At 39.8% G+C, this 18,186-nt stretch overlaps 1 protein-coding gene across 1 annotated transcript in view; it reads right to left on the reverse strand.

Moving 5' to 3' along the window:
- TMEM163 (transmembrane protein 163) overlaps positions 1-18,186 on the reverse strand; it is a 93,562-nt gene that overhangs the window by 5,295 nt on the left and 70,081 nt on the right. Inside the window, exons 5-6 of the mRNA XM_017836323.1 lie at positions 14,335-14,431; positions 308-419 (exon numbers count right to left, since the gene is read on the reverse strand). Coding sequence (XP_017691812.1) covers positions 308-419; positions 14,335-14,431 — 209 coding nt within the window. The remainder of the gene's footprint in view (positions 1-307; positions 420-14,334; positions 14,432-18,186) is intronic.

Below are 18,186 nucleotides of genomic sequence, written 5' to 3' on the forward strand. Positions count from 1 at the left end.
TACACACCTACTTTGTTACCTTCTCTACCCTTAACTCTCTATTAGTAATATCATTACTATTGCTATCCACACATTCTCTGTTTGGCTTCCACCAAACATACTCATTTCATCTGAAAAATATATGCAAGAGCCTCGTGATACCACAGATTGTTCTAGGGTTTCGGGGTGTTTCTTTCCATTTCTCAGTGGCTGCCTTATTCCAATGCACTTTCACAGCTGTCACTGTGCAAGGCTCACTCATATCCTCTGCGTCTACAACATTCCCTGGAAGAGGCTATAAATGCAGCAGGATCAATGTCACACTCACCATCGGTTATCAGTGCTCTGCTTGTAAGGACCTTTCCCAGCATAAATTTGATTACTGCCAAGACAGTGCAAAGGATTCCACTTAAAACAGAGACACTATACAGAAAATCATCCTGGGAAAAAAAAAAAAAGAAATGTCATACATTAGTATGTCTTCTGGTCGTGCCCCATATATTAAATGATAAATAGTACTAGTTACTGTGCAATTAGTTGTGCCACTGGAGTATACAACCTGAGAAAAAAATTCCTGCCTTATGACTTCCATGGCAGATGGTGCTTATTTTGCTTGTATTGCCAGCTGCAATTCCTTTTGCAACCATAATTATTGACAGTACCAACCAAAAAGTTCTGAATTGACCCAACCTCCTCAGAATAGGGAGGTTATATACCTGTGGGGCTGAACACAGACTGCCAAGCCATCTAATGCCTAGTGCCATCAGTACTGGAGTTCCCACAGGCAGGAGGAAGGCTTGAGAATAGAATCCCACTTACCAGACCTTTGTTGATTTTTGGCGTAAGAAATAACCATTTAATATTTTTTCTGATTCTGCACTTGCTTTGGTTTTGTTTGGTTTCCTTCTTCTCAAGTCTGGTCTGAGCTACATCCACAAAACTTTTGCTACTGATGCGTGAAGTACAGCTTAGCTCTTTCTTAAAAAACAAGTTTTCCATGGACTTTAATTTCACAGAATTATCCACATTGCTTAATTTGCATGTATAACATGGGCTCCCCAGGCTCCCTTAAGAGAGAGCTGCATGTCTATGTAGGGCAAAGAAGGGTAACTAATTACTGTTTAACACACGTTCTCTAAAAGGTTGTCTGGAGGCACCTACCCCTTCCTGATAACTATTTTGTGTTTGGTTGGGTGGGAGGAAACTCTCCTGAGTGCTGACACACCACAATAAGGTGCCTAAAGGGAGTCCCTGTTCATTTTTCCACCTGAGGTGCAAGAGCCCACAGGCTGCAGAAAAACCCAAACAAGCTCTCAGCCTGCCTGCCATCTAACAACAGAGCTTTGAAATAGATTCATTTATTACTCTTAATAGAAGCTTTAATTTAAGCTGTTGCAACACCAGTACAAATAAAGGAAACAGCAAGAATATATTTCTTTTGTATCTGCAGGTCTAAGTAGGCCAGTGCCATTGGGACCTTGTTCCTGATTAAAACACTCCGACAAAAATCCCCGCTGATAGCAAATATTGTCATGATGATTCACCATCAGCTCCATCCATTTTCATTATTTTAGCAGCAATTCAAAACCCAAAGAAATCAAAAAATGGTTTTGAAATCTGCTTAGGAAGATGCTGGAAATTAGATTACTGGTATAATGTACTCACATCCCTAAATAAATCATTCAATATATTTTTATACAATTTTGTGTGTCATATAATTTTGAAAGTCTACTTCATTCGCTCTCAATCATGAGCTCATTCTCTCTAGAGCTGGTACAATATTGAGTATTAAGGCAAAATGCATTGAGGGAAAGAGAGTAAAATAGGAGCTGTGAGAACACAGAATTGAAGCCCTGGGTAAAGTTAGGATGAAAAGCATTTCTAAAATTATTTTAACAGAACAAATGGAAAATATGCAGCCAATTTTGGAGTGCTAGGGAAAAACTAAGGAAGGACTGGGAATATTTGCTTGCTGTCAGTCTAGCAAGGAAAGTTGGGAGCTTTCAGAAGGTCTGAAATGACAACAAAGCAAAGATTCAAAAGTCTGGAAAAGCTTTGCAAAACAACACTGGAAATTTGAGATCCTTGTCAAAATCATGCCTCTAAATGTTATGCATCTCTCTTAAAAATGTGTATTTTCAGTGCCCAAAAACTTAATTTTGATAGCCTGACAAATTCTGATTGGTTTTGAGATTTTAATCTAATCTCATCTAATGTTTCACCTAATATTTAATATACAACATATGTATAAGGCCTCAAAATAATCTGAAGCAGAATGCTGTGCTCCACTAACATACTCATCTCTATCCTAGCCTACTGAGCTGGCAGCACAGTGCCATTCCCACACTGCCCTACAGACTGTGAGCTTCCCCTTAATGTGTGAGTTTGGGTTTTCCTTGTTTGGGTTTTACCTTTGTTACAGTACCAGTGACAAGCAAACTTCCTGGCGATGCTCTCAACAGCACCAAGGCCCCTCACTCGCTAGCAATGTGTGAGGAGTGGCTGAAAAGAGCAGTGCAAAGGTGCAGACCTGATGTGCTCCCAGCCATGCACAGGCCAGGGGCTGGTCCCAGCCCTTCACAGGTAACAAGTGTTGGGTGCTTGTTCAGCTGAGCCATTGACAGCTCAATGCTGCATTTCTCCTGTGTCTCACTTGACACAATGACTCATTGCTCTACGACTACATGAGAGTTCTTTTTTCTGCATCACCTCACAGACCCTCCAAAGACTTAATGATTCCTCCCAGGCATCCGTACCTCTTGTCTTTGCCTTCCTCCTCAGCAAAGCACAAGCTTTGTCATTACACAGACTTGAGCCCTGTGGACCCAGTGGAGGTGACAGGGTAAATTACTTTTCTATCAACAGTTATGTTACTGTCAGCCTTAGGCTGACCAAAATGCAGTTTTCCTACACCTGTAAAATTCTTGGGTATGCACTTGCAAACCATTACAAATTCACATTGATACAGATGTTCAGAAATCCAGTTATTAATTCAAAATCTTGAAATAGTTATGCCTTATTTCCTATTCTATCATGCCAGGTTTCATCTTCTGTATGGCACATTATTTTGAGCTGGTACAGTTTATTCTTGTCATAGTGTATCACAAATTTTTTAAGTGAACTCAGTTATTTTTTTTCCTGAATGTGTCACTAAATTCACAGTATGTAGAAATGTGTCTTTCCATTTGTTCTGCTATACAGTTGTGATCTAAATGAGTCTAGCCACTCTACTGGAATCCAAGAATGACTTAAATGTGATTTCTGAATGAACTCGTGAATTCCTGAACAGGCTTTTTATAGAGAATACATATTCAGGATCTAGAAATTCTTCATAAGTTTAGAGTTTGTCTGTACTGAATCGCACTAAACAAGCTCCTTTTGTTGCTAATACTAATCCAATAACCTCTGATAAAGCAGAAGACCTGACAAATGAAAGCTCCATTGTTATCATAGCGGACACAGGAAGAGAAGAAGTTAGAAAAACTTGCTCTGAATGCAAACAACTCAGCAGTTTCACGCTGTAGAACTGTGCCAAACAGATTTGCAGAAGATGATTTTTTTCCCCCATCTCTAAACCCCTAAATCTAACCAGTATCCAAAATCACCATCTCCAGTTGTGTGCAGCTTTTCGCACGAGCCACAGGGAGGCGGCAGATCCCGCAGGAACTGAGTGCACGCTGCGTGAAGACAAACAGAAGAGGGAAAAATCTTTTGAACTCACTTTCCTCAGTACTTCCCTGTGTTTTCTGCATGTTCGGGCACCAAAGAGCTGGAAAAAGAAGAGTGAAGCTACTTGGCAGTAACAAGAAGGTTTTGCAGGTGTAACAGATCAGCCCAAACCAGGCGGGCTGTTGTGATGGCCAGCAGCATGAACAGCCTGGCGGTGCATTGCCTGAGCAGGTGAGGGTGGAATAGGAGAGAAACAGCTAAAATATGCTGCCTTGGCACTTCTCTGATGCACTGATCAGAAGCTGGAACTGGTTTAGGACAGCAGGATTCAACAAATTACCTGAGGGAGGGCTGCTGTGGGCTAGGCACCTGGGCTGGAGCTGAGCCTGTGGAGGTGGCCAGGCGGGATGCACGGCTGGCAGACGTGCTCTGCTGCAGTGCTATGGGCTCTGAAGAGTTAAACAAGTCATACTGTGGCTGTGAAATGATTCCCATAAAACTAACTCATCCTTTGGAGAAATGAAGGAAAGAAAAGCCATAATGAAGACCTAAATTAATAAAATAAGCCTGGCCATCTGGCACCTTCTCCCTCTGGATCTTCCCGGAGCCCTGCCCTCTCTGTACCCCTTGCCTTCCCATCTGACAGTCATTAGGAGCACGAAGCACATCCAGCCAGACTCACTGTACAAGTCCTTGGTATTATTTTAATTAAAGCAGCAGCAAATTGTGACAGATGATAAAAATTTAAATTCTGATCATTTCCATATGATAAAAGCTTCTCAGTGCAGTAAAGAAAACTCCTTCCTTTTTGATTTCTTTTCATTATATTCCCTCATCACTACTACACTGTACATGACACCTTAATTAAAGGACACATATATCTGATTAGATGGCTTCATATTTAATCCAGCAATGTACATAAAACAAGATGCCCATCCTGGATTGCCTTCTCATTACACAGCACTCTAATAGCTACAATGTCTTAAGATTTATTTTATGCTGTGGTTTTATGCTTGCTTTCCAGAAAGAAACCTTTTCTAGGATGCTCTTTTACCTTTCCTAGGAAAGGAATAATAGAAATCAGCAGGCAGCCTTCCTCTAATTCATCCAAACATTGTCCCCACCAGTGCAGCTGAGAAGAAGTGTGTGACAACAGTTCTGTCCCTGCTTTCAAGGATTTCACCAAAAGCAGCAACAATCTTATGGCTGAAGAAAAAATTAGTTGATTATGATGGGACTTTTATCTTTTTCTGAGTCTAATGTAGGAAAATAACCAAACCAAACCAAAACAAAACAAATACCTCACAGGGTTCCTCCATGCTTGGTTTATTAGGTGGAGATATTTTAATCCAATTCCCAGCCTAGTAACTAAGTTTCAGCTGACTTGTGTTCCTAATATTTTCCTAGAATGCATTTTGCTGATTCTGACCCTAAAACTTAGCCTGGATTTCATATATTATTTCTACCATCTCCCCTCTGCCCACTCTCCTTTAGTCACAGTCCTTTCACTTCCACTTTGGGGACGTAAAAATGTTCTCATTTCACCTGAATTGTACAGTGTTGAGCCAAAAGATATTCACTGGTATGGGAGGAAGCAGGTATATCCAGCGTTCCTCCCCAGTGGATACAACACATAAAATATTACGATTAAAATCTATGTGTGACCCTCCTCTCTGTCCTTCCTCAGTTGCTCATTTTAGTGCAATCCCAAAACAAGCTGTTTTGCCCACCTCCAACAGTGCAGTTTTCCTTCCACTCTCCTGCCTTCTCCTCAGCTTCCTCTGTGAACCAGCCAAAGGCCTGGTTCTTCCTCACTCCTGCAGGAGTTGGGAATTCTTGTACCACCTTCTTTATGCCAATTTTTCTCTTCCCAGAGAATCTGGTGTCTCATGATACTTCACCTCTCCTCTGCTGAGCCTCACTCATCCTGGCTGAGGAAGCAGGGACATATTTCTGGAATGATACAGATGCTGTTGGCTGGAGCAAAGTCATGGCTGGCCCAAACTGAGCTGAGTTTGTGTTGTTAAACATTAATTTTGCCCATCTCTGCAACTCACCATCTGTCTCACAGATCCCAACAATGACCCTTTTTCAGTCCAGGTGACCAGTCACCGTCCTCCCCAGTGCCCGTCAGGTTCTGCTCCCACCCTGCTCCCCATCCCTACCTTCACATGCTTCCCACTCCCTCCCTCTCCTCCAGGTCCCTTAGCAGCTGTCGTGTCATCTGGGCACACTTGGCTGTAGGATCACTAAAAGTCCCTCTGCAGAACATGTTACTTAGTCAAAAAGGACTGGCTTCCCTCTTCTTCCCCTGAAGGATTGTTACAATACAGACAGTAACAGATATTTCTAGTACAAACACTTCTAAAAAAAAGAAAAAAGTCCAAATCTCTATCACACTTTCTCCAAGCAATAAATAGTTTATGCAATCAGTCTAAAGGGAGCTCCTGGGAAGCCGGAGGGTCTCGCTCACTGCTGAACTTCAAAAGGAATAGGAGTTTTAATTGCACTCCACTGTCAGAAAACAAACCAACAGCCCAGTCTCTGACTCACTCAGGAGACAGTCTCTTCACATGGAGATACAAAGATCTATTATTAGTACAAAAAAAAAAAAGTCTTACGAATGTTTAAACTTATTTCTTTGGTGTGACAAAGCAATTCCCCAGCACAGAATGTTTTTTCAAGAAACAGATAACAAAGACAGGGTGTACTGAATGCCCTGGGATGGCACCGAGGCCAGGAGCTGAGGGACTGTGAGCTCCAGAGAGCTCTCATAGGCGACCTCAGGACTCCTGCAAAGGGTCTGCGTGAACCTTTAACATCACTTGTGCTTCCTGTCTTCCCAGGATTCATCCACATTGTTTTAGCAGTGAACGGTTATAAAACATAATTTCAAATGGTATTTGCCCTCTCTCAGCAGAGTCTCCCTAGGGAGACTGACATTTTTCTGATGAGTAGGGAACTGAGACCAGCAATACATTTCACATCACCTACCAAGTAGCAAGTAGTCATCAGTTTTTCTTTGTTATCACTCTGAGGTAAAGTCTGACAGTAAGGCTTTCCAAAATTCACCTGAACAAAGAATGAAGTTATGTTTTTCCTAACCCTGGCTTATTCACTAGTTCAAGCATCCACAACATTGCCAACAACCTGCAAGAAGCACATGTATTTTAGACCAAACTCCAAACTATACAGAGCAGGTAACAATTGTAAAGCAGGATTCTATCATATAATTTATGTATATGGCACTTTGATTTGAAATGGCAAGCAATAAATTATATATAAGAGATTAGAAATGTATAGGCAAGTATGTACAAGGACATATGTGTATGTAATGACAAGTATTTTTTATATTGCTATTGACCTATAATTCAGTTGTTGGCATCATTAAATGTATTTATACATTTATGATGGGTTTATTTTAAACTATTAAATTAGTAAATAAATTAGAACTCACAAAGCTACACTGTGCCACCCCTACCTTCCCATTTCAACTGTAATCAATATCATGATAGTGTAACATATGGCCTAATTTTTCAAGTGGTTTCATTTATAAAAGCATTGGAGGCATCACATCAGATGGGCTGCATGTCTTTTGTACACAAACTGATTATATTTTTCCTTCTTTGTTCTGCAGGAAATGTCACAAATATGGCATGATGCTTGCTTACTCTTGCAAAAAAGTGTCCTTTGCCATACTAATGAGGACAAATGCCAAGCTGCATTGACATTACATGTGTTATACTATTACCCAGGGAAATGCAAGCAGTAACTGAATAGTAAATGGATATTGATTTACAACCCCAGGTGAAATTAAAACAGCCATTCTCAGTGTGGCTGGGTTGGGCTTTTTGAGCTTTCTTTAAGGAACAAGGAAAGGTCTACAGATTCTTTGTGGCAATAGTAAAAATAAAGCACATCATTTGCACAACTTATATTTGTACTATTGAAGATTATCTAGTAATGGCAGGATGAGGGTAAAGGGGCAAATGATAAAGGTTTTTTGATCATGGAGATGACAAGCACTAACAATAGCAAATGCGGACTCAAAACAATGCTTAAAATCTGTGCTCAATTTGAGTTTGAGACTCCTTTCTCAATGTATTAGCAAAATGTCAAAAAATCACTAAAATTTACATAGAAATCCAAGTGTGATGTCATTGGGAGTGTGAATATCACTATTCCTCCTCATTTGTAGTGAAATGTGTGTGCACCAAATCCTCAGAGACAGCATTGGCTGTGGATACAGCTCTCTGAAACATCAATAAAGGAATGGTAATTCCTTTCCCTAGTGGGAATTATCTTATTATGGACAACATGGGTTGGAGAACAAATGCTGCAAGTAACAATAGGGGAAATATCCTGAACCTAGGAGAAAGCAAACCTTATTAAATTATTTGAGTCAACAAGAAGTGATTCTATTTTGGGTTCAACACTCAACATTGTCGGGAAAAAAAATCTTAAATTACGTGATCTGAGAAATATTCATTTAAAATTAACTGGAAGGGTAAACAGAATGAAGGGCTTCTATTCCAATGTCAAACACTGATTAGCTTTGTAAGTCAGGTGTATTGAACAACAGCTAAAATTATCAGAAATTTCAATTCCAAACACTTCAGAAAGAAGAGCAGCTGGCCTACTTATTTTAGCACTTATTCCAGCAAGTGTAATAGGAACAAAGGAAAAAAGAGAGAGACAGGGAGAGGAAAAAAAAAAAGACAAAGATCTGATCAGTGAAAAATATTTCCTTAGGGATCAATGATAAGAAACTGAAACAACTGCAGCATGTTGAAGCAGACCCTTAAAGAACAAAGATTCCCAGCTGTATAAAAAATAGGGCAAGAACACAGAAAGGAGTGGAATTTGTAAGGTTCCCACACATTATTGACACATCTCTCCCTTCTGCAAAAAAATTTGTTTTCTTTGGATTTTGTGATCTTTCCAATTTTTTTTGAGTTTTCCAGGTGTACAATAGCACGTCCACAGCTACTCTCATTGCAAACACACACATAGTGTTTGGGCAGATCCACTCTACAGCACATGCAGAGAAAGTCTAGGACAGCGTCACTTAAAAATTCTGGGAATGGTTGGGGGCACTGTATGGGCTCTATACAGCACATATACCCCTACTTTCTACAAGAAATCTTACCCAAATACCTCAGCATCCCAGTGATAGGGTAAGAACAGGAGAGAAACAGCAAGATTTCCTTCAAAACCAACATGTTCCGAGACAAGTGGAAAATATCATCACATCTCTAAATTCACAAAACGAGAAAGCTTTAATTAAAAATATTTTCAGGCAAGTGAGAATGGAGGCCACAGCTTGATAAAGTGACTTGCATGTATGTGTTGATGTAGGGCAGAAACTGCCTCTACATACACACCCACACACAAATTGCCATCAGAGGATAATGAAGCTTCTCTTCGAATTCAAGCTGAGGTTACTTAAAAGACAAATCCCCTCTGGAATTGACATGAAAACTTTATTCTCATCATTTACTCCTCTGTCCAAAAAACAGAGACTCATAATTTGTATTTTCAATGCTCACAAAAAGCAATGTCCAAATCATCAAAGATGTAGGAGAAAAAAAATCCATTCCACTTCTCACTGAATATTTTCAATATTGGCAGTTTCCAGACTTTTTGGACAAATAGATCTCTTTAGTTCCAATATTACTCCTCTATCTACCTTATCACCAACCCTGCAAGTTAATTCATTTAAAAACATACACAATTCTATGGATCATTGTTGGAGAACACTGCTCTACATCACAAATACTGAAAAGACCAGGACAAGGGGGTTTATTTTAAACCCTGAGGATTAATATATATCTCAATTACTTGAAAACGAACTTTTCCCCATGACAGTAAGAAATGCATAATTAATACAAATACAGAGTTATATAGTAAGTGTGTAATTAATTCTCTGGCCAACTCTCCTGACACAGAATGCCAGTTTTCAGGGCAGGCTTCTTTTTAATCATAATATAAATATAAATTCTGTGCACAGGGAAAACCATAAGTTTATCTAATAATGACAATTTCTCAACTTGCTGTTAACTGCAGGAGATGAAATCTACAGTTAAAGTTCTCTAAAAATATCAATTCAATGCTCAACAGTAATTTGCAAAAATGAACATATTGCAAAAATCCCTGGTGACCCCTATACTTGGAATTCTGTGGGCTCTTCAGGCTTCCTCATGTAAAATGGAGATAAAACTAAAAAGAAAGGTATGAAGAAAGTAAATGAAGACCAAAGATGGGCCTGACCCAGTATGGCCACAGTTGCTGTTGCTTAGAGAAAACACACACACACCCAGGAGTCAAACACTTGTCATTAAACTTACCCAAGTTCTTTTAAACTAATTAATCTATCTAGTCATTCGTATCCTGCCTTTCAGGCTGTATCAGGAGTATTGTCATTCACAGGGTTTCAGCAAAATTACATTCAGCGTGGGATAAAAGAGAATTCAAATATGTGACTGGAAAGTGTCTGACTGAGCTGAACCTGAGCTCCTGCCCCGTAAATTAAGCAGCACCTCTCTGTAGTCTCACAAGAATCTGTGGACATTTAAGACCCTTCCAGGATGAGGCAGTCGAGCTGGAAATGTCATTAATGTGTAAACCTGTCATTCTCTTCTTGGTTCTCTGAATTCTGCTGAGGATCACCAAACCTGCAGCAGAAACCATGTGAAATGACAACAATACTGAAGACTCATGTTTCTAAATGCCCACATAAGCTCAAAACATCTGGAAGAGTATTTCAAATTATTTCTTAGTCATGTGATTTTTATATTCTTTCTTACTGCTAGTATTTTCATGAAAGCAACCCTTCCAAGATCCAGTTTAAGGACAACAGAATCTCTGCATTAAAGAATTCCTAAATTCTTTCCAAGAAAATATCTTTTTTGTAACATGCGTATTAAGAACCAACAGATACAAAACTGAGGTATCTCATACACAACAAGAAATACAGCGAACTTCCTCTAATTATTCAGAAGTCACTGACAAGGCTTTTAGGGTTTTAATCATAATTACTTCCAATTAGCAAGCAGATACTTAATTGGTCAGACTGTTTATTTGCTTAAATTAAACTTGACCATATCATACTATTTTCTCCAAAACTTACTCAAATTAAAATGAACTCAGAGAAATTATGACAAAGTTGCTGAAGTTTACCACAAATTAAGATGTAAAAAGGGACTTTATAGTTTTGAGAATGATGCAGTCAGTCATGTTGCTCTGCATTATTATCATTAGGTTAATCTTGACTCCCCCACAAACAGAGCAATGCATTCCAAACCAGCTCCATCTGCAAGGCTGACAGTACTAGCTTTGTGTTCAGCATCTGAGCACCATTTTCCATTTGGGTTTTAGCCACATTATCTCCCTTGAAGTTGAAGTCACATGGCTAAAATTTCACAGGATCCTTTACAAAGTACCCACATCTTCAATGACCTTCGCTTCACCAAAGAGCAATAGGATGTAAACTCTACCCAAAAAATCATGCGACTGTGACTCACATGTGAAGGTTTTGTTGAAGTATACATCCTTTTAATCTAGTGCAGAACTTTTCCCCCTAGTTTTATACCAGTTTGGGACACCAGTGGAGTTACACTACCTTGCTCACACCACAAGGATACTTCCCTGGTCTTAGAATAGCACGCTAATATGGAATCCCAGTGACACAGAAATCACCATCAGAAAATATCTCAGGTCACTATTTTGATGCAGAACTGGTTACTTCCCTGCTAAGCAAAATTAGCAGAAAACACTGCTCTATTATTTATCCACATATGTCCATACATTAAAGCTAAATTACACGGTAAGGTATTACAGAAATTACTATTATTAGCAGTTAGCTCATCAGTGGTCCAAGAAACAGAAGATAGCACCCTGGATAAAGGAGTAGAGACAGAAACTTCTCTCCCTTACTGATTTATTTTGAGAAGATTTCCACTCTGCTCAGATGTTAATGATACTGCCTGGGCAGCTGCAGATTAACTGGGAATACACTCAATAAACAAAACCCCAAACAACTGGGAAGAATGATCATTTCTGCTGAGACACTGAGCAGCTAAGGGAGCAATGTGCAACCAGAAAATCAGCATCAGGTTCATGCACAGCCAGAGCAACTGGAAAGGTTTCTATTGGACAACACCCTTTTCCCCCAACTATTTTTAATGTTGGCAACCCTCAGGCATTTTACCCCACTGGCCGTGACTTGCAGCAGTGATGCTGTTCTCTCAGCCTCCCCATTTTTCAGTGTTATTCTTAGTTTACACAGAGATTTTTCACCTGTCACACAACCCCTCCTGAATCAGTTTCCTGCAGTGAGATGTACTGAAAGACTTTGAATTTAAATTCCTTGCTATGTTATTTAAGAGACATTGAACAATAGTACCACTGCTTTTCATCCCATGCTCCAACCTACTTTCCAAGCAAAATTGCAAGGTATGAAAAACCTTTAAGTGTGTTCATGTGGCTTTTACCCTACAGTAGTCATCCACAGTCCGTGCCTGGCCAGATACATCTTTCAAACTGTTGATAGCACTTGAGTGCCTAAATGAGTGAGCACAGTCACAGGAACGGAATTATCTATCAGTGTTCTGATACAGTTTCAAATGGAAGCAGTATCCACCCCAACTTTTACCGACTCGAAACAGATTTAGCACACCAAACTGAATCCAAGGCAGTCTGTGAAAAAAAGGGATCTGTACAAATCATTCTTACAGGACACTGAAAATGCAATGGGATGCTCTTTTCAGGGATATCCTTCTGTAGTTCTGATTGCGTTTTTTTTTTTCCTACTGTAACTTTTTTAATTTAAAAAATTAAAAATGAGTGTGTAGAATATCCCTGCAAATCACAGAAAATGTTTATAATGCATGTAGGAGACATTTCTCCCCTGTAAGAAATGGAGCCCGAAACTGTAGACAGAACCCATAATGATGGAAAAGTGAGATATAGATGATACAAGTTTTAAATTTTTGTTCTAAATGTTGTTTTAAATGTTTTGTTTTGTCGGAATTCTTAGGGCATTTGCTCATAATGAAGTAGACTGAGACATCCAAATTAATCTGATCCATGCTACCATAAATTCACCAAATTGGTGTTTTAATTATCATTGCAGCCTCCCTTTTCCCTTCTGCTTCCCTGAGTCAGCACTATATATTACATTTTCTCACTAAACAGGAGTTAAACTGTAGCCAGATGCACCATTTGGGTACAGACAAGTTAAGAAGTTGTCCTTTAGCTGGTCATCACAGTAGGGTCTCCCCTCACCCCTACCTGTCTCTCCTTCAGCCTCACTGGCACGATGGCACCCATACCCGCTCTCTAACCCAGTTCTGTCAAAATGTTTGGGTTGAGTTTGAGAACTTCTTACTGGAAGTGTTCAAGCTAACCCAGATCGTTTTGACAGAACCAGGCTGGTGAACTACATGTGCTGTTGTCCTGGCAAAGTTGAGGAGGAAGTAAATCACGAAGACTGGAAAAGACAGAAAGTCAAATGCAACAAGAACATGAATCAGCTGCAGTCAAACAATGCACCTGGTTCCAATTCATGATGTGTAACTCATCTTTGCCCGAACTTCACTAAACTACTGAAAATAAGTTTCTGTAATTGCCTGGCTTCCTGGAAATTTCCATGAGGGCACAGGACCCACTAGGTCGTCTGCCCTGCTAACAGAGGGTAAAAAGATGGAATTCCATTTTGGCTTTTTTTTTTTCCAGCTCTGCCTCCAACTCCTGGTTGAAAGGAAGGAGTTTAGGTTTCTGTTTAGTGCCATGTTGAGAATGGCACTTGGCAAGGTGACCCTAGATGCCAAAGATTGAACACATAACTGGACCAAACTTCATGAGAGCTGAATACAAAAGCTCCAAGTTAGGTTGTCTACAACAACTGAACTGAAGCCTCATTTTGTTTAAGCACATTAGGAAGAATCTTGTGGGAGTGGAACCATTGCCAGGTGGCTTTCCCAGTGAGCAGCTGGTTTGGATGAGCAGAGCTCAGAGAAGTTAATATCCAGTACTGAAAGGAAGCAAGCAGGACAGGACAGAGCAGAGCTGAGAGAAAGACCACTGGGAAGAGCTGCTCTACAGGCCAGGTAGGGGCTGGCTTTCACAATGAAAAGAAAGCAGAGAGCAGGAGAAAAGCCCTTTGTGATGCTCCATGGTGAGCCAGTCAAAAAGCCAGCTCTTTGACCCAGCATGCTCTCCTCACCTGTTTCATTCCTGCTACTTGTACATGGCTCTGGAATTGGAGGCAAGAACTGGAAAACAAAAAAATGAAATCCAAAACCACATTTTTTCCACACTGAAAATAGAATACTGTAGCCATTGGAGTAGGAAACCATTCTTCTCATAAAATTCTACTGCAGTCATTAAGCACAGAGATGCCTCCTCTGTAAGTGAACTCTTACAGTCCCATGTAAAAAGCTTTAAGTGGTTACACTGAGAAAAATTTGGGGTTAAGCCTATAAAAACTCATAAAGATTAGACTCTATCACATAAGGAAAAAATACTGCTTGAATCCTAGGACCAGTATGTGCAGCCAGGTAGAAAATGCACCTGCTAGAGCTTTGCAGAGTTCAGGGGGGCTGCTGAAAGGAGACACTGGCATTTCTCAGTCTCACTGGCAGGGCAGGGAATAAAGAACATTTGAAGGAACAGGAATCACCTTACCACTTCTGGAAGCACCTTCTTCGCAAGATCGTGGATGGCTTTGATCACAATACATATAGATGACAGGAGGAATATGACACCCAAAATAACACAAGCTCTGGGGAAAAAATAGACAAAAATAAATAGAAATGTTAAGAAGGTATTTGAAGCTGCCAACTCTCCCACTGCTGTGGGTAACAGAATATTAATAATAAAAAAATGTCTTAAGGAGCTAAAAATAGAGACTTAAATTAAAGAACAGAATGAAATGTCCAGTTCCTCTCTGGTTCTTAAAACCTGGATTATGTATGAGAAGACAGGGCATACCAGATGATGTTTCTGGGCATACCAGATGATGTTTCTTTCTCTCTGATATTTCAGAGAGAAAGACCTGCCACTTCTGCTCCTGATGATTTATCATAGAGTCCTCTAGAGATCTGTTTATCTTTATTTGTTTGTTTTGCTAGGATCTCCCATTAGAAATAATCAAGGGAGCTTCATTCTCTTTACCAAACCAGGACAGATGTTTTGTAAATCTGGTCAGCAGCACAACAGAACCTGAAACATCTGTTTCCTTCCCAAATCTCCAAGAAAAAAATATTTTAAGTGCAAATATTAAAAAAAACAAGTGCCTCCCTTTGTAGGCTGTCCAAGATGCTCTCAATACCTAATTAAGGGGCAGTTTCATCAGATTAGATGCTGGGCAGAATTAGACTCTCTCCTCCTGCTCTGCAGAGCTTACCACCCATTCTTACAAAAAAGGCAAACAAATGCTTAGTGAAGAGAACATAAAGTAACAGACAATATTTTGCAGAGAATAATGAAGTTTTGGGTAGGTCAGACACACTGAGACTTACAAAGCACATAATGCATACTCAGAACTTCACAATAAAAAAGAAAACCCTTGCTTTTGTTCAAACATACAGACTAGTACTACTCTGAGATGGTGTTCCTTTTGCTGTGAAATACTACATATAAGGCTTTGGTTTCCTCTACACCAATAATTATATCCATTCTATTACAGTGTTGCTATATCTGTAACTCCATTTTACTAACAGTTCTTTGTATAAAAATCTGTTACCACAGATATACAGTAAGAGCAATTTAAACATTTAAAGTATGAAATAGTTAAGAAGTGATATCTATATGTACATTTTTTTCTTCAAAAGCTGTATTTCCTTTGTTATTCATCTGTTGGTACCTGTCTGGCAGCTCAGGTAGCTGATGCTATAGTTATTCCCATAGCACACTACTATTTTCACCAGCTCAGCCATCAGGGCCATGTGGGCGTTGGCAGCACATGCCATGTTCACAGCAATCTCCATCCCAAGGCTGGAGTGGAACTGGCACTGCCCTGCCTGGCTCAGAGGATGCAGCAGCAGTGGTACAGGTGAGGAGCTGGTCATTCTACCCCCCAACACAAGTGACACTAAATCACACTGTGGACAATCCAAACAATCCTACAGACAGCTTCTCAGTTAAGGGGCTGCCCTTCTCCAGAGGAGTGCAGACAACACAGAGGCTCACATCCTTCCCAGGAACAGAGTGGTACTGCCGGTGAGGTACTCAGATAGGAAAACTCTGCTACACCTATTTTAAGGTCGATGTTTAACACCATTGTACTAACTTGCAACACAATCCTCATTCTTGTTAAACATAACCTGTTGTAAAAAGGCAGGTGGAAAAGGCTTGAGACAGTCTGCTGACCCCAGAGTCCTTCCCCTGGGCTCAAACACAGAACAGAAATCTGGCCCGTAGTCTGTGACAGAGGAAGAAACTCACAGAATGGATTCTCTGCAATCCTGCAGCCAGAGATGATCGTTAAATGTTCATACAGATGAGACAAAAGTTCATCTCCCAAAAAGAATGACTAAAATCAAATATTAGTGGGATTTCCATTTTCTATTACACACTTGTGAGCAGGTCCCTGTTCTGCAATAAATTCTTTTAAGAGGTTTGTAGCTTCACTCTATCTGAACGCAGAGTTCACAGACCTGTCTGTGTAACACAATGCAGAGACCTGTCTGGAGCCTCTTGAACTGCTTTTGTTAAACTCCAAACTTCTCTGAACTATCTTTATGCATTACTTCTGTAATATTTAGCACTGCCATAACAGAAGAAGCTTATGTTGCACAATCTTTCACAACAGATTTTGTTGTGACAATGGTTTTTTTTATTTATTTATTTTATGTAAAGAATCATATACTAAAGGTTCTGCTCATTTACCTGGGACAAATGCAAGTGTGAAGTATCTTAGAACTGGTCCACAAAAGTTGGCTGACTTGCCTAAGGCCATTTGCTGAGCCAGTGACAGGTTGACATAAGATACCTATACTTCCTGTGAGAATATGCTGACATTTTTGTCTGAAAGTAACTCTGAAAGACAAGGTATTCTATCACTCCCAGCAGGCTTAAACCCACACAGCCAGAAACCTGTGAGCTGGAAACTATGGATTACACTTCCTCATGGCAGTATGTGTCGTTGAATGCCGAGGGTATGGGAAAGAGAAGACAGCAAAGCATCATCACCTTCCCTTAACTTACCTTTTATTGTCTGCATACTTCCGAGAAAGACAGGCAAACATTCCCTAAGGGGAATGCCACTGGTTGGATTCAGTTCTGACATAAATTGGAGAGTTTGGAGTTATCTCTGTAAAGTCTCCAACCACTCAAGCCTAACAGCAAATATTTTGCATCTTTGCCTATGCCAGAAGATACACAAAGACTTCAGCAACCTCGATCTGCTTCTCTTATTCTCAAGATCAGTTTTACTCTGGCTAAAGAATTCCCATACACCTACTTAACCAGAAATAGCTCAAGTAGAAAGAAGACAAGCAAGATGATAATAACAAAGACAAGGTTATTAATAGCAGACAGAAATGCACTCTTAGGTTTGAATCAGCATTCAGTCATGATATTTAGCAAGCCTAGCTCCCCCTTTATATGCTGGCTTTTGGAATCCAGAGCCACGTAAAATTCATGAGTAATGACAGTAGTTTAAGTGCAAAAGTATATGTTTCTTGTCTTCTTGAGTGTCTCAATTTATCTGCAAAACCACTAGAACACAACATTGCATAGCGTCTTCTTTCAATCTTATTTGCAAGAAAAAAATAATTTCTAACTCCAAATCATACAAAATTCAACTAAAAATTTACAAAACAAGAAACCTCCAAAAATTAATCTGAATAACTGTAGTACATAATAAACAAATTGCAATTGGTTATTGTAAGTTTGCTCTACTTTCACGGTATTGGACCGCAAAATTTTTAATGCAAGCCTTGTTACTTCCATCTGCTGACAATTACTGCTGTGTAACTAAATAGTGTTTCCAACTGCACACGAAGGGTGTTAGTGCCAAGGTGGCTAGCAAATCCAATTTCATTAATAACATTCAATTAAATTAGATGAGCCAACTGCCATTCCTAAACAGGTTCAAGTCAACTCAGAAGTACCCATAAAAATTAATGAGAGGAGTTATACAGCGAGGTTTCACTGATTTTAAAGATATTCCTGACTTGTAATCGCCGTGGTGTAGTAAATGCTCCTCAGTCTCCAGGTTCTCCATGATGACTGTCAGCAATTCAGACACTCTGGAGTAGCTGGGGCTCCACCTAACGCCCTCATATTCCAGAATATTGGTATGTTCTTGCTAAGACATGAGGAGGGTATTTTTTTCAGCAACCCAACAAGATGGACAGATCTCCAGGTATCCTATGCTACCCGTACCCCTTACACCTCCAGCACCTGTTGAAGATCCTATACTTATTTTACACCCATTTCTGCCTGAGTTAGTGTAAGAGCTTCCCACTAAATATTTACTAAATCATTACAGTTATAATTGATCTATAATGCAAAATAATTGATTGCTACAGG

The sequence above is a fragment of the Lepidothrix coronata genome, unplaced genomic scaffold, assembly GCF_001604755.1.
Source record: "Lepidothrix coronata isolate B3197 unplaced genomic scaffold, Lepidothrix_coronata-1.0 Scaffold275, whole genome shotgun sequence".
Classification (NCBI taxonomy): Eukaryota; Metazoa; Chordata; class Aves; order Passeriformes; family Pipridae; genus Lepidothrix; species Lepidothrix coronata.